This window comes from Nelumbo nucifera, chromosome 1 (genome assembly GCF_055504915.1).
Source record: "Nelumbo nucifera cultivar China Antique chromosome 1, China Antique-T2T, whole genome shotgun sequence".
NCBI classification, from domain to species: domain Eukaryota; kingdom Viridiplantae; phylum Streptophyta; class Magnoliopsida; order Proteales; family Nelumbonaceae; genus Nelumbo; species Nelumbo nucifera.
The window spans coordinates 5,871,953-5,898,623 of record NC_142649.1 but is presented as its reverse complement, the minus strand read 5'-3'; the positions used below and the strand labels follow the sequence as shown (position 1 = coordinate 5,898,623).

General features: G+C 37.4%; 1 protein-coding gene across 3 annotated transcripts in view; it reads left to right on the top strand.

Moving 5' to 3' along the window:
* The window catches only part of LOC104605194 (Calcineurin-like metallo-phosphoesterase superfamily protein), a 33,137-nt gene extending 10,669 nt beyond the window's left edge, over nucleotides 1-22,468 (top strand). The window contains exons 2-5 of one of the 3 annotated variants that reach the window (XM_010269841.3): nucleotides 5,425-5,666; nucleotides 19,928-21,511; nucleotides 21,632-21,773; nucleotides 22,102-22,468. In XM_010269841.3, the coding sequence (XP_010268143.1) occupies nucleotides 5,425-5,666; nucleotides 19,928-21,511; nucleotides 21,632-21,748 (1,943 nt within the window). In that variant the 3' untranslated portion in view covers nucleotides 21,749-21,773; nucleotides 22,102-22,468. Of the gene's footprint in view, nucleotides 1-5,424; nucleotides 5,667-19,927; nucleotides 21,512-21,631; nucleotides 21,774-22,017 lie in introns of all 3 variants that reach the window. The other 2 variants (XM_010269839.3, XM_010269840.3) reach the window with 2 other exon arrangements.
* The last annotated feature ends 4,203 nt before the right edge of the window (nucleotides 22,469-26,671 follow it).

Here is a 26,671-nt window from a genome sequence, read left to right as displayed (position 1 = left end):
GTTCAAAGTATTTGTGGAATTGTTGTTTGCTGCACTTGAACAATGTCAATTGATGATTTGGCCATGTCTGAAGTCACTGGAGGTCAGAATATGGTCAGCCTAGGGGCCAAAAACTGGGGTTTCTCTGTTGTTATTACACTCCTTGATGGACTGAATCATTTGGAGTGGTCTAAAAGTGTTAAGTTGTATGTTGTGTCTATACGAAAGCTTGGATATTTGTCCGGTGACATTCCTCAACCCAAAGAGGCTGGTGCAGCCCATGATAAGTGGGTTCAAGAGAATTATTTGATCATGTCTTGGCTTGTTACTTCTACTCATCAATTCTGAGAAAGAACTTTATGTGGGCTGAAACCACGAAGGAGATTTGGGACCAGGCTAAGGCTACTTTCTCCGAGTAGAGGCACAATGGTTGTATTTATCAACTATGGGTTGAGTCCTCCAATTGTAAACAAGGGGGGAAAAGTCTGTCAAGTTACTATTCATCTTTTACCTCCATGTTGGGGAAACTTGGTCGTTATCAAAGTGTTGACTGGAAGAATGAATCAGATGCAAGAGTACAAAAGGCTTGTGAATCAGCAGCGAGTTTTTGCCTTCTCAGCAGGTCTTAATCCTAGTTATGAGTCCATTCGGGTTCAACTGTTCAGATTTTAGGGAACAAGGAACTCCCATCACTTCAACAAGTGTACTCGTTCAATCTGAGGAGAGTAGGAGGATATCCATGAATCCTCTACAGGGGGTGCAACAAGTAGCTCTCTTTGCCAAGGGAGGTAATGTGGATAAGAAACGTGGTACAAGGATGAAGAAGACTGAGGAAGTTGATAAAAAAATTAAGATGTACTTACTGTGGTAGACCCAGACACACTAAAGAGACATGTTGGGATCTTGTTAGGAAGCTAGAGAATTTTCAGTCCTTCCAGAAGAAGCAACTACAATATTCTCAAAAGAATTCTAGCTTGGCTAATGTTGTTTCTAGTTGTTCATCTCAAGAGGGTGTCTCTACGGGTCCTAACTCTAAGGAGGGATCACTGGATACCTTACGTGATCAGCTGGAAGAATATGATAGGACTCTCTGTCAACTTGAGGAGACTTAATCACTCTTTCTACCTCATATGTGTCCACTTCAGGTAACCAGGCCTTTACATTTCATGTGTCTACTTCATCCTCCAACCCTTGGATCATTGATTTTGGGGCAACCAACCATATGATTGGTAAACCTAATTTGTCTTTATCATATTGTTTACTTTCTGGTAGAGACAAAGTTGGGCTAGCTGATGGTTTACACACCACCATTGCTGGCCAAGGTGCAATGCCCTTACAAAATGGGGTTCTTCTTCATTCAGTTTATCATGTTCCCAAATTTCCTACCAATCTTTTGTCTATTAGTTGCATTACCAAATCCTTGAATTGCAATGTAACTTTTTTTTTTTTTTGTGTTTTCTAGGATTTGACTTTTGGGAGAACGATTGGTAAGGGTTGTCTGGTTGATGGTGTCTACATTCTAGATGATGTTGCAGCTCTAGAGTCGAGTAATATAACAAGTTTTGTGAGTCTGTCTGAGAGTCCTTGTAATGATGCCCAAATTTTGCTGTGGCATTACCATTTGGATCATTTGTCTTTTCCGTCTCTAAGAGTCTTGTTTCCAACTTTATTTAAGTCAATGTCTGAGTCTTCACTTTAGTGTCCAACTTGTCCTTTAAGCAAACATTGTAGAACAAGTTTTCCTCCAAGAAATAAAATTGTTGAATTTCCTTTTCAAATTGTTCACTCTAATGTGTGGGCCCCAACTACTTTTGTTGCTGAAGGAGGTTATAGATACTTCATTAGTTTCATTGATGACTTCTCAAGATACACTTGGATTTATTTACTTCGTTCATGAGATGAAGTTCTAAAAGTAATTCAAGATTTTCAGAAAACGGTATTCACTTGGTTTCATGTGGAAGTGCAAAAGTTTCATTCAGATAATGCTCGAAAATACTTCAAAGATAACCAGAATAAGGTTTTTTCCTGGTATGGTACTATTCATTTGAGTACTTGTCCCAGGACCCTACAACAAAATGGTATTACTGAAAGAAAGAATGGGCATCTCCTTGAAGTGGCCCAAAGTTTGATGTTGCATATGCATGTTCCTAAGAGGTTCTGGGCCGATAATGTGTTGACAGCTGCATTTCTTATCAATCATATGCCTACTCGTGTACTCAAGTTCAAGCCCCACACCAACTCTTGTTTCCTAAGTCCCCATTATTTTCTATCCTTGTCTGTACCTTTGGATGTTGGTGTTTTGTCCAAGATCTGTCTCCATCTTGTGGTAAGCTTGATCCACGTTCTATTACTTGTATTTTTTTGGGTACCCCACCTCTCAAAAGGTATATAAGTGTTATGATCCTTCTTTCCATCTTCCCTGCTTCTCCTTAGGGGGAGAATAGTACTTTGGAGGAAAAGCGAATTCTGGTTCCCCACTTCCACACCTGAGCCTTCGGTTCCCCTCGTTGCTTCATATCATTCTTGTTCGCTTATTCATGCTCCTGATTATTGTGTTTATTCCCGCTCTAGATCTCATTCTCATCCTTTGGGTCAGCATACGTCAACAGATAAGAGGAACTTAAGACTACTCTCCTTGTATCAGAGGATTCTCAGGAGGCAAACCTGAAAGGTAGTGCATTTCCTTTTGAACTTGGTAATGTTTCTTCTTGTGATCCTACTTGTGATCTTGATCACCCTATAGCTGTTCGAAAAGGTGCCCATTGATGCACTACTAAGCATCCCATTAGTCATTTTACCACTTGTAGCAACTTATTCCCTTCTTATCGTTCTTTTCTATTTGCCATCTCTAATGTATCTGCTCCTAAGTCTGTTGTAGAGGCCCTGAATTCTCCTGAGTGGAAAAATGCAATGCTGGAGGAACTTGATGCTCTTCATAAGAATTGCAAATGGGATTTGGTAGACCTTCTTAAGGGTAAAAAACCCGTGGGATGTAAGTGGGTGTTTACTGTGAAACATCATGTTGATGGCTCCATAGAAAGGTATTAGACAAGGTTGGTGGCAAGGGTTTTTTCTCAGACATATGGGGTTGACTATAATAGAAACGTTTGCTTTGGTTGCCAAAATGAACTCCATTTGTGTCCTCATTTCCCTTGATACAATGTTTGATTGGGGATTGCACCAGTTAGATGTCAAAAATGCATTCCTGTATGGTGACCTTGAGGAGGAGGTTTATATGGTTCAACCTCCAAGTGTTGCTTTAAAGGAAAGAAAATGCAAGTTTTGCCGCCTCAAGAAGTTGTTGTATGATCTGAAGCAATCTCCAAGGGCTTGGTTTGGCAGATTTAATAATGCAGTCAAGCAGGTTGGTTTTAGATAGTGTCAAAGTGATCATACTCTCTTTGTTAAGAAGGGAATTGGGTGGCCATTCTTATAGTTTATGTGGATGACATTGTCATTACGGGGAATTGGGAGTCAGAGATACAAAAGTTTCTTAGGATCTTAGTTTGATATCAAAGATCTAGGCCCTTTAAAGTACTTCCTTGGAATTGAAGTTGTGAGATCAGACAAAGGCATCTTTATTTCTCAGAGGAAATATATTGTAGATCTTCTACAGGATACTAGTAAGTTTGGAGTCAAGTTTGCAAATACACCAATTGATAGAAATCATAAGCTTGGTGAAGAAGGCGGGGAGCCTCTCTCCGATGCAAGGCAGTTCTAGAGGCTTATCGGGAGATTGTTGTACTTATCCATGACTAGAATTGACATTGCTTATGCTGTTGGGGTGTTGAGCTAGTATATGCATGCCCTTGGGACTACTCATCTTGCTGCTGTAGAGCATGTTTTGAAATACTTAAAAAGGTTTCTTGGTAAAGGTGTCCTCTTTTCCAAGCGTAGCCACTTGAAGGTAGAAGTCTTCACAGATGCAGATTGGGCTGGCTCAGTTGATGATAGGAGATCTACTACAGGTTACTGCACCTTTATTGGAGGAAATTTGGTAACCTGGAAAAGCAAGAAACAAGGTGGTTGCTCGGTCTAGTGCAGAAGTAGAATATAGGGTCATGGCACATGGAGTTGTAAAAATTTTGTGGTTAACGAATATGTTAAAGGAGTTGGGAGTTCAAGTTCACAGCCCAATATCATTGTATTTTGACAACAAGACAGCAATCAATATTGCCCACAATCCTGTAATGCATGAAAGAACAAAACATATCGAAGTTGACAAACATTTCTTTTGTGAGAAACTTGAATCTAGGGAAGTCTGCATTCCTTGTGTAAATTCTATGGATCAGTTGGGTGACATTTTCACCAAAGGTGTTTCAGGTACCTGACATATGGATATCTATTCCAAGTTGGGAATGATAGATATATACAGCCCAACTTGAGGGGGAGTGTTGTTAGGAATGTTATTAGGACTGTTACTGGGCCGTTAGTAGGCTGTTAGTGGGCCCATTTTATGAGTTTCCTATGTTAAGTTGTAATCAGGGGTATTCTTGTAATATCCCTTTTTTATTTGAACACCCTAATATATAAGTCAAGTGGGGCACCACCCCCATTACTTTTTGGCAATCCCTTCTCTCTTCTCTGCTCTCTTATTCTCTTCTCTTTCTTCTTTCTATTCTAGACTATGTATACATGTATATTATGTATAATGTTATACATAAAACTATTTTGTATACTTGAATGTTTTTACTATTATGTTTAACCTGGGCCTACACATGCACAAGCATGTAGAATAATATATTATCTTTGCTATGTATAATATACTTTTTCTAGAGTATATTTTCAATATTGGACTGTAAAATCCAAATGAAGTCCAAATGAAAATGTAGAAATGCAAAACATGAGTAGGATAGCTTTCAAACTTGACCAGTCTTCCCAGGTCTCACCAAACCTGCTTGAGCCCAAGTCCAACCTGAGTTATATGTCAGGTTTAGCTTGCGTTGGGCCTGGATTGGTAAACTCAGGCATTGACTTCAGGTCATGGCAGGCCTTAGTCCGAGGTCTTGATCTTAAGGTGAGGCCTAGGTTAGCCTTGAACCCAACCCAACCAGCCTAAGTTGCACCCTTACTTTGGATTGATCTACATCTCAAATTCTAATAGAAAAGAGCTAGAAAAACATTTTGAACCTATATTAGGAGGGCGAATAGAACTAAGAACCCATAGCTTTCTAAATGATATGGGGAATAAAGGAAGGCCTATAGTTTGCAAAACTTGAGGGCCTTATTAAGGTATGGCATGGACTATCTTTTGGCCCTGTAGGTACTTTAAATCTTGAAAGACCTTTATGACTCCTTGTTCTTGTGAGTATGTATTGGTGTGTGCTCACACTCACATGTTATTATTTGTACACATCTCTATCTGTGCACATGTACCTCTCTGAACTTATAATCTAATGTTAATGTGCATGTGTTCTTTCCTCTTTTTGATGTTTCTCTGGCCAGATGGGAAGAGCAAAGATTTGTTAATAATGAAACAAGATGAAAATGAGTGGATTGAATATCAAAAAGTAATGGAAGATGTTATTGGAAGGAGTGGACTTGACAAGAATATATTCTATGATCTTAGAGGAAACCATGATAATTTCGGTGTACCGAAGGTCGGTGGTTCATTTGATTTCTTTTCTAAGTATAGCATCAATGGAAGATTAAGAAGATATGGAAATGTGCATAGTGTGACTATAAAGGTGAGTGGTCCTCTCTAATAGTTTTAATTAGATATTACTTTATATTTGCATATCCTAATATCAGGTTTTTTTATTATCTTCTTTTACTCTTTGATGATCTTTATTAATAAGCTTCAAACAAAGTTTAACAACCCAATAGGATAATGGAAGATGAAAGATTTGTAACTTAATCCTATCAAGTGAATGTTGTAGTTGCATGGTTTGCGAAAATTCTGAAGACTTTTCTGGAGTACTAGACATGGCCTTGATAAGGCTTAGATGAAAAATCAATATTGTTCTGATTACTTGTTTTTCTAAAGTTCACTTCAATAACACAGTCTCAAAGTATTGAAAAAAAAAGAGAAACAATATCATAAATATTAAAGAAAGAGAAGGAAATCTAGAATAATACCTAGAGTCCTTTAAAGTGCTAGAAAAGGAAAGGAAACACTATGCATTTGTTATCTTGTACCTTAAAGATCAGTGGAAGGCTGAAGCCAAACAACTGGTCTAAAGGTTAATTGAGGCTGAAGGGGATTCAAAAGTAACCATTTCATGGGCAAACACCAGAAGACATATCCCTTGGATCCATGGTTTAAAGTATTGTTACGATATGCCCCGTATCGTATCTTTTGAAAAAGATACTCTCCGAAACGCCTGTTTGCAGGTGTTTCGGAACCCTAACTTTTTTTAATAAAAAAACCTGTTTTTAGCTTCCCAAAACCAAAATTTGAAAAAAAAAAGAGTTTTGGGCATTTCTAAGTACCGAAACGGTACTGCCGATATGTGTATCGTATCAATACTTTGAACCTTGTTTGAGACATGTGATGAGGGAAGTGGCTGAGATTGTGAAAGACATAGGGGCTGAGTTTAAGTGGGTCAGAAGGCGTGCAAATGGGTTTGCTGACTCACTGGCTAAACAGGGTGTAAAAAGACAGCCGCTGTTTTGGGCTGGTTTGTAATGGGGTTTTTGAGCATAACTGCTTAAGGAATAAATTTCCTATGATCGTGCTGTATGAATTACCTTTTTAATCCATTAATACAAAAAAAATTTTCTGATAAAAAAATCTTTTACCTTAAAAGAAATCTGCAGTTGGTACTTGATCAGTCGAACTACCACCATGGAGAATCTTCTTCCAATATTTGGAGAGTTGGAAATTGTTTATTGGTATCAATATCATTATAAGTTTTGGACCTTGGAGGTAAAGATGCAGAGGAAGGAGTAACCCATGGTGCAATTGGAATTGTAGTCCTTAATACGACAACTGAATGGAGGCATCCTTAAAATATGTAATAATACAGATTAAGGTTTGACCAATAAAATAGAACAGGCAAAATGTGAGTTTAGGAGCTAGAACAGAAAATGAGATCCTTTGACTTGGTGACTCCCATGTCTTATAGCCAGGAGAATTCTTTATGCAATTCTGGTTATTCTCTCCCTCCCTATCCTCTCCCCCCAAAGCTAAGATTTAAACCCTTCTTTTTCTGCAAAGTATCTCCAATAGGTGATGAAATGAGAGAAAGTAGACTGTTCAATTCTGGGGACTGGGAGACTATTCAATTCTCTTCTCCCAAAAACCTATTTCTTGATTAAGTCAATAAATCTTTGTCGTTTTATACTTATTTGTACCAGAGCAATTCTTCCTTTCTTCTCTCTTGAACCTATTCTAGGATCAGCAGAGTAAATCCATGTTAGGGTCTTAAATAAAACTATGTTAGGCTAGTCCCTAACATGGGCTTGTTTTGGCTTGCCTCACTCTATACAAAGCAGCTTGTAGGACTAGAGTAATGCAATTGGAAAGAAATAAAGAGATTTAAAGTTTAACATGCTTGCATTGTTGAGTGCTTGAAAATGTATTATATATTATGTTTAAAGCCCTGGTTTAAAATGTCCCTTATTTCCCTAATATTTCCATGGCATATTTCCATTTCCGTGGGTAGCAACATGAAAATTTACTGGAATCGACATATTCCCCAATGAACGCTACCGACACTATGTGAAGTACAAGAGAGAGTTTCCATGACATACATATTCCCCAATGAACACTACCAGCACTATGTGAAGGGTAAGAGATAGTATTGTAACATAAGTTGGTGACAATATTGTAGATATGTGGAGTAACAATGTTATTGCATGCCTAACTTAAATGGTTACAACTTTGAGTTAGCCCAATATTCACTTCAAGCATGAAGTTAAATATTAGTTTTTGTTTGTGATAGATTATTTGGTTGAAATATTACAACCATTTACATCTTCTATGAGTTTAAATTTTGTTTTTACTCATTCTATCATGAAGCTTTGAATCTTAAGGTTTATAAGACAACTTCAGAACGTATTCTTTAGTCTATAACCTTAGTTTCTTTGCTTTGTTTAGTGATTTGGAACAAGATAATAATTTAAAAAGGTGTGTGCATATGACTCTTTTAACATTTATTTCATAAAATATCATTCTATATTTTGCATGTTTTACAATGTTTCCACTTTCCACCATGTCTATGATTTTTAAAATATTTCCATACGACATTTCTGACATGTTTCTTATATTTGGACGACCAACATTTCCACTGGCACTGACATTTTAAACCTTGATTAAGGCATATGATGAACTCTTTCATAAATTAGGCACTAAAGAAGAAGAAAATGGAGTTTGTAAACCAGCAAAGATCATGGAAAGAGAAGGTAGAGATTTAAACCATCTTAGCTGTATCAAAGAGGAAGAATAAAGAGTCTTGGTAAAAGATAAGAAAATCAAGGAAAGATGGGAAAATTATTTTGAAAATTTATTAAATGAAGAACATTTAGAGGGTGCTCATGAAGGAGAGACTAATAACTCTAATAGTATTAAAAATAACACGTATGAAGTGTTGTGGGACTTAACAGTATGGGCTTTGGCCCATTTATGTTATAATATTCTCTATTCTGTTGGTTTATATTGTTATTAAGTGTTAATGGGCCTGGGCCTTCTTAGTTACATCTCTATTTACTAATGGGGGTAAAGTTGGCATCTCATGTAATTATTGTTGCCTTATATAAATATCATTTTAATGGGCTGGTTAGAGAGTGCCGCCTTCAGATTCTTGAAGAGCAATAACCTACTCTTGTTCTGCTCACCTACTCTTTTATTCACCTCCTTTCTCTTCATATTTTTTTTCCTTTTTCTTTTATTGTTGGAGCAACAAGAAAGAACTCTACTGCTGGTCTTGGTCAGCTGAATCTGTTTCTAGGGTTCTTTCCTTGGAAAAATCTCAAAGGAGGCCCGAAATAGTTGCTGCTATGCCTAGGTAGGGCACGGAGCTGTAGAGTAGTCATATGGATTACTAGAGAGACCTAGTTAACAGGCCTAACCGCTGGACTACAAGTAGTATCAGTCCAGGAGATTTGTGTGTGCTCTAGCCCAGGTTATATTTGGAGTTCAAGCAAAGGGAGGTACCGTTTGACCTATTCCACTAATTAAATAACAGTTTGGGTGAATTCAAGATGCCTTCTAGCATAAGTGAAGTCTCATCTGGAGGTTCTAGGATTGTGGATAATGTTATTCATCTTGGAAATCCTATTGTACATATTACTAATGTGAAACTAGATGAATACAATTATAGGGAATGGGTCATTTTAGCAAGATGGTCCATAGTAAGTCATGGATTACAAGGCTATATTGATGGGAAAATTAAGGAGTCCAAGGAAGATGATCCAGGTTATAGGATTTGGTGTAGGGTAAATGCAACTGTGGTGTCATGGTTGCTAACTTTATGACTCCCAAAATTGCAAAGATTATTCAGCACTATACAACAACCCATAAGATTTGGGAAAAGCTGTACAACACTTATGGTCAAAAGAAGAATATAACAAGGATTTATAGGCTAAATCAAGACATCTCTAGTTTGACTCAAGGGGACAAGAATGTTGCAACTTATTTTGCTACACTAGAAGGCTTATGGGAAGAGCTTGATCATCATTTATCCCTTGAGTGGGACAACACCAAAGACAAAGAAAGGAATGACAAGAAAATTGATGGACATCTATGCTCAGCTTGAGGGGGAGCGTTGTGGGACTTAACAGTATGGGCTTCAACCCATTTATGTTATAACATTCTCTATTCTGTTGGGCTGTACTGTTATTAAGTGTTAATCAGCTTGGGCCTTCTTTTTTTTACGTCTCTACTCACTAATGGGGGTAAAGTTGTCATCTCATGTAATTATTATTGCCCTACTATAAGTATCATTTTAATGGGCTGGTTAGAGAGTGCCGCCCTATTTTTTTCAACTCTCCTCCTCCTCCTCCTCCTCCTCCTCCTTTCTATGTTTTCTCTTTTCTTCAAGAATCTGAATGCAAACATGAAGAAAGCACTAAATAATATGAAAAGGGGGAAATTATTAGGACATGATGGTATCTCAATAGAAGTATGGGGGAGGTAGGATTGTTATGGTTAACTAAACTATTTAATAAGATAACAGAAGAGAAGACTCTTAATGAATGGAGAAAGAGAACTATGGTGCCTATATCTAAAAACAAAAGCAATATGCAAAGTTGTAATTATTGTCATGGGATTAAACTCATGAGCTACACTATGAAACTCTGGGAGAGAATAATCGAGCAAAAGTTATGAACTTATGACATGAAAAAAATATATCAGAGAACCAATTTGGGTTTATTCTAAGGAGGTCAACCATGGAAGCAATCTTTCTTTTCAGATGATTGATAGAAAAACTTAGAGAGAAGAGAGATCTTCATATGGTGTTCATTGATCTAAAGAAAGCATATGATAGAATCCCTAAAGAGATACTATGGTGGGTTTTGGAAAAGAAAGGAGTTCCAAATAGGTATGTGAACCTAATCAAAGATATGCATGAAGGGGCAATAACCAATATCAAAACACCTATTAGAGAGACATTAGATTTTATGGTTATGAGTTATGATGGGTCTTTACCAAGGCTCAACACTTGGTTCCTATTTATTTGTACTAATCATATTTGAATTGACTAAACATATTCATCAGAAAGTCCCATGGTACTTGTTGTTTGCTGATGACAGTATTAATTGATGAAACTAATGAAGGATTAAATGCAAAATGTGCCGATAAAAAAAATAAAATGCAAAATTAAGTTTATATACAAATATCTTAGGAACAAGAGGTTTTAAAATAAGTAGGACCAAAAGAGAATAATAATAATACACTTAGGAGATTGAGGAGGATGTCACTCATAGAGTTAGAGTAGGATGGGAAAAATGAAGGTGCGTCTGGAATCTTATTTGATGGTGAGTACCACTCAGGTTAAAAGGAAAATTCTATAAAATGGTTGTAAGACCAGAAATTCTGTCTGAAGCAAAGTGTTGGGCAATCAATAAATGACATGTCTAAAAAATAACCATGGCAGAAATGTGTATGCTGAGAAGGATGAGTGGAAAATTAGAAAAGGATAGGGTCAGAAATGAAATCTTTCGAAGGAACCTAGGAGTATCTCCAATAGGTGATAAATGAGAGAAGTGATCTGTTGCAAGTTGAAGGGGATAAAAGGACTAGGGGCAGACCAAAAAGGACATGGATTGAAAAGTAGTAACGAATTATTTAAGCACTCATAATTTAACAATGGATATCATACTGAAAAAATGGAATGGTAAAGCAGGATTCATGATAGGAATTGATCAACACCCTTGAAGACTTATTCTAGAAAGAAGAAGGCCTTACAACAGGTCCTGATATGGCATAGTGATGGTACGTGGGATTTGGACTGAATTAAACACCAGGGTATTTTTGCCATTTTATAATTTTTCTGTAGGGTCCAATAATAGGGTTTGATTGTCTAGCTATAGTTTGTTTATATTTAAAATTTCAGTCATTGCATAAGTAGGATTACAGTTATTGAGTCTTCTTTGAATTGAAATAGGATATGACAGCTTAGTTTGAGTCCTACTAGGATTATTGAGTCTAACAGTTTGACTCCTAAGACTATTATGAGTTTAACAGTTTGACTCCTAGGATTATTATGAGTTTAGAGTATATAAATATGTATGGATGCTTTACACAAAGGCAATGAAGTTTATTTAGTTTTCTTCAGCTTATGCTAGCTATGGTGAATGATTCCCATCCTCTAGAGTGATTCTAGGCACCCTGTGAGTGATTCTAGGTATTTTCTCTTTTCTTTCTCTCCAATTTTCTCTCTTATTCTTTCAAGAAGCCATTACAGATATCAACAGCCATAAAACTCTGATCAAGAAGACCATTCAACATTCTCTAAGGACTAGAACTGAGCTGGTCCTACATCAGTTGATATCAGAGCCAAGGTTATAGGCTGTTATCATCATGGCTACACGTAGTGGCAAGTAGTACAAGGGTCGTCTGACTGATACACAAAGAACTTCAAGAAGCTAAAGAAGAACAAATCCAACAAGAAGCACCCCTAATCAATGAAAGGGATGGAGGACGAAACAACGGAGCTGTCCATGAAGATGATAATGGTGAAGATGAAGGATTTGTTAATCTTAGAGGACGACAAGGAGCTGCAAACTGCAAAAGGGTACCACCTACACAAGCTAATCGAGCCCGAAATACCCATCAAGAGATTGATCAAGAAGCATCGCTCACAAATCTATTTGATGAGATGATGGAACAAACTGAACATGGTGGTTATGTAGATGGTATAACCAAGAAGGTAAAGGTGGATGCTTCTGATTTCAATGGAGATTTAGATCTTCAATCTTTTTCAGATTGGCTGGTTGCACTAGAGGAATATTTTGACTGGTATGACATGACTGATGATCGGAGGATCAGATTTGCACGTATGAAGCTTGGTGGTCATGCTAAAGTATGGTGGAGAAGCATGGAGCGATAACTGGAGAATAGAGGTGATGGTCCTATTTCTACATGGTTAGAATTGAAGAAACATTTGAGGGATGAGTACCTCCCAATGGATTTCCAAGATGAGTTATATGAGGAATTGACTAACCTCAAGCAAAGTACGTTATCTGTAGTTGAATACAAGCATAAATTTGATGAATTATCTATTAGATGTAATGCTACTGAAAGTAAGAGGCAAAAGTTAGCTCGATTCAAGAATGGACTAAAGTCTGAAATAAAAAAAGAGATGGTAACTGCTTGAGTCTTTGATTTAGAGAATGCCTACCAAGTTGCTGTCAGAATTGAGAAGAGTTTAAAGCAAACAAATACAAGGTAATTGGTATCATAAGCAGGGGAGTATGCAACTCATAAGCAAGCTGATGGGGGAAAGACTTCTAGGCCGGCATATTCTAATGCCAGCTCTAATAAGCCTAGTGGGTCTAGACCTTATCAAGGGGCTGACTATAAGAGTAAATCAGTTTCTAGTGGTGTTAACTCAGAAAAAACAGCCTGATACTAGTTGCTTTAGATGTGAAGGAAAGGGCTATATGGCTTACCAATGCCCTACCAAAAGCCTTAATATCATTTATGAAGAAGGCGTTGAAGCAGTAGGTGACTTAGGTGATGACTTAGCTGAAGAAGAGGATTATTCCTTCACTGATGATGATTCTTTAGATGAAGACAACAACTATATTGGTGTAGTTTGGTGTATTTTTGCATCCCCAAAGGAAGAAATCAAGGAAGATTGGCTTTGTACAGCAATATTTCAAATCATGGTAAAGAGTGGAGACAAGTATTGTAAGCTTATCATAGATGGTGGCAGTAGTATGAATGTGATTTTTGAAGGCACTGTGGATTGGCTAAAGTTGACACCACATCTACAATCGTATAAGATTGCTTGGGTTGTTAAAACAACAATTCTGATAACTAAATGAGCCCTTGTTACTATTTCTTATGATAGTTCTTCTGATTCTATTTGGTGTGACATTATTGCTATGAATGTTACACAAATATTGCTTGGAAAGCCTTAATTGTATGATGGGGGTATTTACCATTGTGGAAAGGGAGAACACCTATCACTTCCTGTTTAATGGGAAGCAAGTTATCATGAAGCCAATGTCACCAGAAGTTATTAAAAGGCATGCCAAGCCACCTCAAAAGGAGACTACAACCCAAGGGCCCATTGCTGAATCTCAGAAAAACCGTTGCATTTGCTCTCCAAAAAAAGAGTTTGAAGTAGAAAGCAAGGAGACAAGAGTTGTATATGTTGTAATTTTAATATCCAAGGGGGTAAAGCAACCAGGTGTTGTTCCACCTACTGAAATGCCTAAATAAGTGGTCCAAGTGTTGGATGAGTTTTCAGATTTGGCACCAGAAGATCTACCTAATGAGTTACCTCCCATGAGAGACATTCAACATGCTATTGACTTGCAGCCAGGGTCACAATTGTCCAACTTACCAACTTATCATATGAATCCTATAGAGCAGGCTGAACTTAAACAACAAATTGATGACCTCCTAAAGAAAGGTTTTATTAGAGAAAGCCTTAGTCCATGTGCTGTTCCAACTCTTCTCGCTCCAAAGGAAGATGGTTTTTGGCATATGTGCATTGATAGTAGAGCAATCAACAAGATTACTATCAAGTATAGGTTCCCAATTCCTAGGCTTGATGACATGCTTGATATGATGACTGGAGCGACCATTTTTTCTAAGATCAATATGAGTGGCTATCATCAAATACGGATTAGGCTTGGTGATGAGTGGAAGACAACATTTAAGACAAAAGATGGCTTATATGAGTGGTTAGTTATGTCATTTGGACTAACCAATGCCCCTAGTACTTTCATGAGGATGATGACCCAAGTACTTCGATCCTTCATTGATTGTTTCCTAGTTGTTTATTTTGATGATATCCTTATATATAGCCATAGTCCAGAAGAGCATATTGATCATCTACATCAAGTGATGATAGTTTTACGCCAAGAGAAACTCTACATCAACTTAAAGAAATATTCTTTCATGTCACCCAAAGTTATATTTTTGGGGTTTGTTGTTTCTGCTGAAGGCATTAGTGTTGATCCTGAGAAAGTAAAGTCTATCTTAGAATGGCCCCTCCCCACCAATCTTTAAGAGAGTAGAAACTTCCACGGCCTAGCAACATTTTATAGAAGATTTATTAAGGGGTTCAGCACTATCATGGCTCCAATTACTGATTCAATGAAAGGAGGTGAATTTAATTGGACTAAGGCAGCAACAAATGCATTTGAGACTATCAAGAAGAAAATGTCAAAGGCACCTATTTTACAACTTCCAAACTTCTCTAAAGTCTTTGAAGTGGCATGTGATGCATTCGGTGTAGGAATTGGACGGGTTCTCATGCAAGAAGGCCATCCCATTGCATTTCATAGTGAGAAACTAAATGAAGCCAAGCAGAAATATTCAACTTACAACAAGGAGTTATATGCAGTAGTGCAAGTTCTACGACATTGGCAACACTACTTAATATCCAAGGAGCTTGTTCTCTATTCAGATCATGAAGCTTTAAAGCACTTGAATTCCCAAAAGAAACTAAACTATAGGCACGGGAAGTGGGTTCCATTCCTACAAGAATACACCTTCGTTCTTAAGCACCAAGCTGGAAATGAGAATATAGTGGCAGATGCGCTAAGTCGAATGGCTTATATACTTCATTCCATGAATGTCCAAGTCAAAGCAAGACTATGCTGATTGTAAGGATTTCAACATCATCTATACTGATTTACAAGCTGGGAAGCAGGATGAGTATCCTTCCTTTTCACTACATAATGGTTATTTGTTTTATGAAACCCGCTTATGTCTACCAAATACCTTACAAGCTGGGAAGCAGGATGAGTATCCTTCCTTTTCACTACATAATGGTTATTTGTTTTATGAAACCCGCTTATGTCTACCAAATACCTCTTTACGGGACTGTTATTTGGGAGTTACATGCTAGAGGTGTAGCAAGTCATTTTGGTAGAGATAAGACCATTGCTATGGTGGAAGATAGGTTTTATTGGCCTAATTTGAAGAATGATGTTGCTCGTATAATAAAGCAATGTAGGACATGCCAACTTGCCAAAGGACGAAAGCATAATACTGGGCTATATACACCCCTACCTATTCCTCATGAACCATGGCAAGATCTATCCATGGATTTTGTCCTTGGATTACCCAAGATTGCTAGGGGTCATGATACAATCTATGTTGTGGTGGATCGTTTCTCCAAGATGGCTCATTTCTTACCTTGCAACAAAACACATATTGCTACTATATTTTTCAAAGAAGTTGTTCGACTTCATGGAATACCTTCTACTATTGTTTCAGATTATGAGTTATTTTTGGAAGACACTTTGGAAACTACTCAATACTCAGCTGAAATTCTCTACATCGTTTCACCCCCAAACAAATGGTTAGACTGAGGTAGCTGAGTTTGCTTATAGCAGCTAGTTGGTGATCTTTTACGGTCTCTAGTTGGTGATTATACTTCTAGATGGGATCTAGTGCTTCCAATAGCTGAGTTTGCTTATAGCAGCTCAGTAAATAGATCCACAGGAAGAAGTCCATTTGAAGTGGTGATTGGTATTCAGCCTAAGTGGCCAATTGACTTAGTTACTTTACCACTAGATACACATGCTAGCATTGGGGCAAAAACATTTTATAGGCACATAAGAGAGGTACATGATGATTTTAGGAGAAAAATTGCATTGAGTAATGATTTATATAAGACTAGAGCTGATATTCATCGATGATTGGCAAATTATCAAGAGGGAGACATGGTTATGGTACGTATACACCAGAGCATCTTCCTAAAGGTGTGTACAAGATGCTCCACTCAAAGAGTGCTAGTCCTTACAAAATCATCAAGAAGATAAGTTCTAATGCCTATGATCTAGAGTTGCCAGATGACATGGGAATTAGTCCTATCTTCATTGTTGAGGATTTGACTCCTTACCATGGACATGTGGGTTCTTTTTAGACTCCTATATCTAAATTGCCAACTATTGCAGCTCCAAATGACATTCCAGGAGATGTTTTAGGTGAGGAAATAATATCTACTGCTACAAGAGGGTATCAGAAATTCCTTGTCAAATGGAAAGGCAGGCCTATGTCTGAGAGTTCTTGGATCACTGCTGAGGACTTTCGTCGTCTTAACCTAGATCTTTATGAAAGGTATTGGGATCGAGTTCTTTCGAGTTGGGGAGAGATGATAGGAATTGATGAGCACCCTTGAAGACTTGTTCTAGAAAGAAGAAGGCCTTACAACAGGTCCTGATATGGCATAGTGATGGTACTTGGGATTTGGACTGAATTAAACGCCAAGGGTATTTTTTCCATTTTATAATTTTATGTAGGGTCCAATAATAGGGTTTGATTGTCTAGCTATTATTTGTTTATATTTAAAATTTCAGAGTCATTGCTTAAGTAGGATTAGAATTATTGAGTCTTCTTTGAATTGAAATAGGATATAACAGCTTAGTTTGAGTCCTACTAGGATTATTGAGTCTAACAGTTTGACTCCTAGGATTTTTATGAGTTTAGAGTCTATAAATATGTATGGACGTTTTACACAAAAGCAATGAAGTTTATTAAGTTTTCTTCAGCTTATGCTAGCTATGGTGAGTGATTCCCATGCCCTAGAATGATGCTAGGCACTCTGTGAATGATTCCAAGTATTTTCTCTTTTATTTCTCTCCCTATTTGCTCTCTTATTCCTTCAAGAAGCCATTACAGCTATCAACAGCCATAAAACTCTGATCAAGACCATTCAACATTCTCCAAGGACTAGAACTGAGCTGGTCCTACATCAATTCATGTGGCCAACTCCATTTAGTTGGGATAAAGCTTCTATGATGATGATTGATTAAGACTTTATCACACCCTAACATCCTGAAAATATTTCATCCTTATTGTTTATCATTCTTTCCACTGTGTTATTGATTTACTTCTTTTTAAATGTTGTCTAGTACTCAATATCTGATTTTCCTCAATTGTTATTTTTTAAGAACAACTCTGAGTTGGCCTTCATCAAATCAGATAAATTCTAAAAAAATTCTGTATGTTATGCTTCTTCATTAAGAAATTGAGCTTATTTATCTTTTCTCTTGAGCCAAGGATAGCAGCCTTGCTAGAATGCACTTGCTCTCAGTGGCCTCTATCTTACTTAGGACTTCCATTAGGTGCAAATCCAAAGGAAAATAGGTTCTGGAAACCGGTGGTGGAAAAATTTGAAAAAAGATTAGTAGCTTGGAAGAGAAACTTATTTCCAAGGGGGGTAGAGTTACTTTGATTAAAGCAACTTTAGCCAACTTGCCTTTATACTTCCTGTCAGTCTTTAGAATTCCTAAGAGAGAGGCAACGAGGTTGGAAAAACTAATGAGGGATTTCTTATGGGAACCTGGTGAAGAGAAAAAAGATCACTTGATTAGGTGGGAGGTGGTGTGTCGGAGTAAGGAAGGAGGCCTAGGATTAGGAAACGTGGTGAGCAAGAATGAGGCTCTTTTAGGTAAGTGGCTTTGGAGGTGGCCCCTGGAGAGGGAGAGGTTGTGACATGAAGTAGTGAAAAGCATCCATGGCTGTTCCGAATCAGGTTGGGATGTGGGAGTATCCCGAAGGGCTTTGCTCACAACACCTTGGAAGGCTATCTCTAGCATTCTCCCTAAGTTCCTCAGTTTTGTAAGGTATGATGTTGGCTCTGGGAACTCCATTCTTTTTTGGGAAGATACTTGGGTGAGCTCTCAACCCCTAAAAGACCGTTTCCCTTCTCTCTATTCCATCTCCCTTTTTAAAAAGAAACCCATTTCTTAGTTCCTTCCCCCCCCCTGGTTTGCCCTTTGGCCTTAAATTGGGATCTCGGGTTTTGAAGAGGGTTAAGGGATGAAGAATTCCTTTGCGTTTCAGAGCTGTTGTTGCTTCTAGATTCGGTGTGTTTGGACCCCTCTAACCCGGACACAAGAGTCTGGTCCCTAACCCCGGTTGGCTCATTCACTTGCGCCTCTTTCTTTAAAGCCCTTTGCTCCAATCCCTCCTCTCAAGTCTTCCCCGTTAAAGAGGTATGGTCAAGACCTATTCCCCCCAAAATTGCAGTGGTCTGTTGGGAAGCCAATTATGGTAAGATCAATACTGCAGAAAACTTGCAAAAGAAGAAACCTTTTATGTGTTTGTCCCCTAATTGGTGCCCTCTGTGTAAAGTGAAGGGTGAGGACTGTAACCATTTGCTGATATCATGCTCCTTTGCTACCAATATTTGGAACTGGGTTGTTTCATTATTTGGGTGCAGGTGGAATTTGCCCTTTGAAGTAAAGTTGCTGTTCACTCCGGCTGCTTTTGGGAGATTGACAAAAAGAGGGAAGCTAATGTGGAAATGTATCAGAGCTTCTACATTGTGGACTGTATGGGAGGAGAGATGCTAAATATTTCAAGAACATGAAAGAAGTCTCGCTGAAATCAAGGAATGCATATTGACAAGGACTATTTCATGGTTAAAATCTTCACACTTGTTGGCAGATTACTCCTTCGATGACTTAAGGAGAAATTGGGCTGCAGTGGCTGCTACAGTTTCTACCAAGATCAAATCACAAGCTGAATGGATTCCCCCACTGGATGGTGTGGTAAAATTGAATTTTGATGGAAGCTGCCAAGGCAATCCAGGGCCATTGGGAATTGGTGAGATTCTGAGAGACAGACAGCAATATGTTATCTCTATTTTCAGGACCAGTGGGTGAAGGTGATTCGATAAGGGCAGAGCTACTAGCAGCGGTACAAGGTATACAGATGGCTAGTCAAAGTGGTGTGACAAATCTGCTAGTAGAAGGGGATTCCAAGGTGGTTGTAGTTTGGCTAATTAGGCCAGAAACAGCTTGTTGGGGCTACAGGGATCTGTTAAAGAAAGTTAAATGCATGACAAGGAATATGACTGTCAGGTTTCAGTGGGTTAGAAGAGCAGCAAATGCAATGGCTGATTCTCTGGCCAAGCAGGGGGTGTCAAGGGGAGATCTGTTTTGGGCTACTTTGTAATTGTGTCTCAGGCTTGGGCAGTTTTGGTGTATATGGTTCAGTCCTAGGGGGGTAACATCTCGTGCCTCCTCCTAGGCTGATTGTATTTTTGTTATTTGATTTAATAAAATTACTCTCATTTATCAAAAAAAAAAAAGGATGGAACTTGGTTGTTCTACAATTCCTGAAGAATTTAACCAGTTGTGGAAACTCCAATAAGCACTCCCATCTTCTTTTTAAATGTTAATGGAACTTACCCAGTTGTGGCATTGAATTTTAAGTTCTTAAAAACCTCATTTAAATGTTTAGTTCTGGAAAATGTATTTACTTGTAGTTAAATCCTTAGTTCTGCAGCAGTTTCCATGAGAAAAAGATATTATTTCTTGTAAACTGGTTATTAACCTCATTTTTTATATGGTGATCTGAAACTACCAGAATGGTCAATGGAAGCATCTATTTGTTGGGTTTGATAACACAATGTCCATTGGTTTAAGGGGCCCAACTAACCTTTTTGGGCATCCTACTGATCAACTACTTGCTGATATAGATATTGAGCTTTCACAATGGAATTCTGAATTAACAAAACAGTTAACAAAGATATCCTTTGGGCACTTTCCACTTTCATTCTCAGCATCCACAGATTCCAGCAAGAGTCTGAAAGATGTTTTTTTCAAGCACTCTCTATCAGCCTACCTATGTGGGCATCTTCATACAAGGTTTGGTAAGAATTTGAAGCGGCATCATTTGCCAGATGATCATTTCTTATCATCAGAGAAGTATTTCCAGCTAAATATCCACCAGACACCTAGAGGAACTAATGTGAACCATCTGAATTGTTCTATTGGAGCCCCACCAGTGGAAGAATTCTGGGAGTGGGAGATGGGTGATTGGAGAAAGAGTAGGGCCATGAGAGTGTTGGCCATTGATGCAGGTCATGTTTCATTTATCGATATTGACTTCAAGTTAGGAGCTAAAAAAACTATTATACTGCCCACATTTCCGCTAGATTCTCGCTTCATGCTCACAGCTTCATATCATCAAGAATATGGTTGTCACTCTATGGATCCCTCATCTTATGAAACCATTAGAGCTCTGGTGTTCTCAGTTCTTCCAATTGTGTCAGTTGTGGCAAGGATATATGACTCAAAGCCTGGATATCTCCAAATGATCATGGAGGCATCTATGAGAAAGAATGAGGAGAACTCCACCAGGGGAGATCTTTATATCATCCCATGGAATTGGAGAGCATTTGAGGACCTATCTCCTGATCGGTTTTGGCTACAAATAGAAGCAACTGATGCCACAGGTAGATCAACTTTAAGTGAGTTAAGACCATTTTCAGTTAATGGTCTCAGTGCAAAACTCAATTGGAAGTGGAAGGAATTTCTAGTGATGGGTTGTCAATGGGCTGCCTTGTATTACCCAATTCTCTGGTCTGCCTTCTTATTTATTTTCTCCATGCTACTTATTCTGACAGTTCTTTTCTTCTGTTCAAAGAATCAGTACACAAATAAGAATTTGAGTCTTAACAAGGGCTTCTTAACTTGTATGTTATTGTTTTTAACAGAGTCACATAAAGTCTTACAGGTATGTTTTGGCATGCTAGCTTACTTGTTCTACCTGATATTCTTTCCTTGGTGCTTCGGAAAAGTTTTCACTGAAGGTCAGGTTAGAGAATACATGACCTACAAGGGTTGGGTGGTGAATATCTCTAATGAGAGTGACAAACGCGTTTATGTTGGGTATCCAGATGTAATGGTGGTTGTCCTACCCCACCTCGTTTTTGTGGTCTTGCCTGCTATATTGGTTATAGGAGTATTGGCTGCTGAAAGAGGGGCTTTCAGGGTTCACTATCTGTTGCTTTCAGGGAAGAAAGAAGATGACTATGATCAGAAGAACAAGAAATCATCAATGTATGTTCACAAGGAAAATAAAAGATTGAAGTTGTTCCTTGGTGGGCGTTGGATAAGAAAACTTCTCTTGGTGGTGTGCTTGATTATTTATTGGAAACATTGGAGGGTAACTCTCTTGAATTTTCTTGGGTTTTATTTTTTACTCCTTTTCTCCCCTTCCCTGATGAGGTTCACAAGGTTGAATTCTTCTTTATTCTGATTCTTATTTATTTGCTTTTGTTAACAGCATTGTGAGGCTTTGATGAAGGCTTATGAAATGAACCCTTTCCTTCATTTCCCAGTATATTGCTTTTCAATTCCATTCTTATTGGGTTATGCTATTTACAAGACCATGGAAAGTTAGATATGGTAGCTGATTTCCTTATGAGGTAAGTTCGAACTCAGTTCACAAGTTCACATACAGTTCTTCCAAAGTAGTCTTGAAGCTCAGATAAAATATTAAAAGAACTAATGGAACAGAGGAATAAAAGGAACTTTTTTGTGTGGGCAATTCCTATGAAACCAGAAATATATGATACCTGGAAAATTTTAACCAATAAAAAAGTCCATGTCAGTTTGAATGAATACCACTTTCAATTACCAACTGGATGGTACTGGTTGATTGGTCATCAGTTTTTCAGGTTCTTTTATGTGGTATGTTAACCGGCACATGCTTGGTCAGATAGGATCTGATGCAGACTACTGTGTTTCATTCAGCTTACAAGCTGAATATTGAGGTCTTCAACTAAGGTCCTAACTGATATAGAAGAATTTTGGTAACTGGTGGAGGAACCTTATCTTCAAAGAGTTGTCAGTGTAGCAGAAAAGGGAAGCCGGAATCACATCTCATGTGCCACTCAGGCATGTGACTTTTCTTTCTTGGTATTGACATACAATAACTCTGTTAACATCCCTTAAATTCGTTACACTGTTCATGCTGTATGCCAATTTGACTCAGCTTTCAACACATTTTTATATTGAAATGTTATTATTATGTATTGCTTCATCATTGAAAGAAAAGGATGTTATGTATTTTTTTGAAGGTTTGCAAAACAAACATAAAAAACAAAATCTTTTTTAGTTTATCACCGTGCATTTTGTTTTGCCCAAAAACAAGGACACTGACACTGGTGGTTGATTAATTTGGATTAATATGGTTATATGGACAATAGAACGGTAATGTTTTTTTTAATCAATAACAGCAACTGTTATTAAAGAATCAATATAAAGGTACAGAAGAAGCAAGGGGAGGGGTAGGATCTCTTAACCCTCCCCTAGAAAAATAACAAACAGAATTATAATACAGCCTAAAGGCCAGAACATTTGATCCTTTTCCACCCCCTTGTTTTTTTTTTGATAAACTTTACACCCCTTGTTTAGCAGGAGCATCCATCTGCAAAGGAGTTAGCACTTCTCTTGACTCATTGCAGCCGAATCTCAATATTTTGAGATCAGTGTTTTAAAACGCAGAGGCGTGATGCGAGGCGTTCCACTACCTAGAGGCGTGAGGCGTAAATCAGAACGCAAGAGGCGTAAGCCTCCTTAAGAGGAGGGGGGTTATGAGGAGGATGAAAAGGAAGGGGGGATCTCATTTTTTCTTTATTTTTAATAAAAATCTTTTATATTAAGAAGAATAAAGATGCATAACAGTAGTTCAAAGGGGGGGATCTCAACCAACCTATAAGGCTATCACCACTTTTGAGTCTCCTTCTACAATTAACTTTCCGAGATTCAATTCTTTAGCCTTCTTTAACCCTTCCATTACCACCATAACCTCAGCTCTAAGTGAATCCCCTATACCAATTGGACTTAAAAATATAGCAATAACCTTCCTCATCTCTAAACATTCCTCCGATGCCTGAGGGTGCCGGATTACAATCACTTTTTCCATCAAAGTTCACTTAATAAAACCAGAAGCTGGCAAAGACCACAATGGGCTAATGTTAATTTGAAATAGGGTTGAGTTAGCCACTTCCTTCCAACTCCTCAACAACATATCTGTAGTGACACCCTCAAATAACTCCAGACATTTCAGTCAATGCACCGCCCTAATGCTGAATGCGTCAATGATGTTCTCTTTGCTCCTCTCATTATCAGAATATATGCGTGAGTTCCTATCTTCCCAATAGAATGGTGATGTTTTAGGGTTTTAATTTTAATTTGGATAGATTTTACCTTTGAGCATTGGAATGTGGAACTGAAGTGGACCTTTGTACTTTTGGGCTTTAAATGCATAAGCCATATTCACTTAGTCTTCAAAATGCAAACTTTTTTTTGGTCTAGGTAGGCCGTGGTTTGCCAATGCCTTCATCTGGCCAAGTTTCAAAACATCGATATGATATGTACAATACTAGGGGTGAGCAAATGGGTAGGCTCTACCTGGAAACGAATGGAATCGACCTTGAGTCGGCCTGAACTTCCCTATCCAATCTCTTATAGGGTGTGGTTTGGTTCCAAATTATTGGAACTGACCCCCACCTAGGCCAGTTCCAAGGTTTAGGGCTTTACCCTACTTGAACTTACATGATAAACCAGCCTTGGTTGGCCTTGGTGGAATTGACTTTGGAACCAAATTTGCATTGAAATAAACCCCAAAATACTTTTGTGGATGTAAAGATTTGAGCCCTAGTACTCATGGTTACAAAGGCCATGTTCTCATTTGACCATTGAGTTTACTTAAGTGATTTAATATTTTGTTTTCATTTTAATATTTGGATGTGTATAACAAGTAATATAAAGGTAATATTTATAAAATTTAAATTATAATGATAAGTTCTGAACCATATATTAATATATTATGATGATTTACATATTAAATTATTCAATTTAATCATAAAATAATGTAAGTTTTAAACTGTAAAGTATATTTATTGAAAATCAAGTTTTTAAAGAATGCGTTTCTTTTTTTAAAGGGGGAGAGTAAAGAAAGAGCATGTTCCATGGGTTGACCTTGGAACCACTAAGGCCAAAACCAACCCTAGAACCAACCTTCACAAAGTAAGTTCTAATTCCAAAAGCTTGGAACCAACTCCTACAAGGTAGGAGGTTCCAGGTTATGCCATAGAACTGAATTGACCTATGCTCATCTCTACACAATACATGGTGTATTGCATAAGTATCCAAAGACATGAGCACATGGCATTGATGAATTTGATATACTTTTAGATACTCCCGTGCCGTGATGTATCTCATTATATCAGTGGATACAGATGGATACGAAACATACGTTTACACCAGTTGGTGAACCTGCTTTTTGGATATATTGATCAACTTTTCAACTTTTTCAAAACTTTATCATTATTATGTTGTCTAGCTTAAGCACGGTTGGGATTGTTTAAAACTCAGGAAAAATAAACATAGAAGAATCAAAGGAGATGCTTTTTTATTTAATTATTCATGTTCAATTTTTTGGTAGAAAATCGTTGTCGTTCATGTTCAATTGATACATGTATTATTGGGTTCCAATTGCAAAAATATGTAAAATTGTGGTTAGTTTTGTGATACTTATTAGATTTGTCCATTTTCCCCCAAAAAAAGGAAAATCTGAAAAATATAGAAACAATTTATTTTGTATATGTTTGGCATCAATGCTGCAGATACAACACCGTTTTCTCACTGTCAAAAACAAAACTGTGCTGCTGATGTGTGGGTTGGAAGCACCGTTTTCTGAAAAAACGGTGTCTTTTCTTCTGTTTGGAAACGTTGCTGCTAGATAGGGCGTTTCCTAGAACAACAACAATACTTTCTGTTTGGCACCAGTGTTCCATGTCTGTTTTCAGCACTGATACCCATTATAGGAAGTTCACGTCATTGCCACATCATGTCCTCATTGACAGTAACAAGTTGCAATTTGAGAAAACACCAAATTATGCGTTGCTCCAAACCACGCCTTCTCGATTTCCATGGTGTGGCTTGGAGCACCATTTTTTATGAACAAACAATTCTAAATAAACAGGCATTTCCTAGAGTACCATTTTTTTTCCGGCATGATGCTAATGTATCACTATTTTCTAAAGCAACGACATCGATACCAAACAGATGCTTTATATGCCTTACATTATTTCTGTTAATGATTTGCAAATGTCAAATCCATTAATCCAACAACAAATAATGTCAAAATTGATTTTATTTTCTTAATTTTGGTAACTTATATAAATAAGATAATAAAAATTAAAATAATTATGACAATATTTAGTGACTAATTGAAATTTATGAATTACATATTATATGTATATTAGATATTGTAATGGACTTTATATATTTTTAAACTGAAATGTATTTCTTTAATTTATTAATTAAGAAATTATTCCATAATATATAAGTAAATAAAACATGCTGGGGGGAGAGATGGAGGGGGAACCAAGGAGAACTGGAGAAGCGTAAGTTGGATAAGGGCTAAGGGGAGAAAGGAGAGACCATCTAGACATGGTCATCTTTGATTTAGTATATACTAATAGATGGATCCTCAAGAATTCCAATAAAATCCTCAAAGTTCATAAATACAAAGCTTAAATATAAACCATAAAAGCTTTGATTTGAGCTAGAAATTCTACAATGTTTGATATTAAGTCAATTCCATTCCTTAAACCAAATTACCCATTAAATTTCCAAAAAGCCCAAAGTTCAAATCCAGGAATGAATTGCTAGAACAATCAAAATCCTTAATAGATTCATTACACAATCCCTAAAAGGGAAATTGGCGATGAAACCCTAAACTTTTTAGATAATGCAAACCAAAAAGAGCATTTTGGCCCTCAAGTAATTTGTTTTCTTCGTCCATCAACCATTCGCCCTGAATGATGTTGTTGAACATATAAAGCATTTCAGCCCAACACATCTCAAAGAAGAGTCGTACCAATGAGTGTTTCTGATAAATTGTAATTTATTTTTAAATTTGGTGATTTATAATGAGAAAAAATGACATTTTGGTTCTTTCTTTTCTTTTTGATTAATTTGGATGAAAAGACATTAGGGTAAAAAAATGTCATTTTACGCTTCCATGAAAAATCCTGTAACAAGTAAAAGGATCATTTGTTGAGACATCCCCTATACTATTCTATATTAACTAAAACACCCCATATAGTTCGTGTATTACTAAGACATCATCCCTTATAGTTTACATTAGGTTCACTTACTTCTCTTTCTTTTTAATGGAAGTTCACTTCGACAATTTTAACTTTGATTACCATTTGATGAGATCTAGTAGAAGAAAATGAAAAGTTGAATAGTCTATTTTGCCCTTTTTGGAATGAGGGCAAAAGAAAGCATAGATAGAAGCAAGGTGATT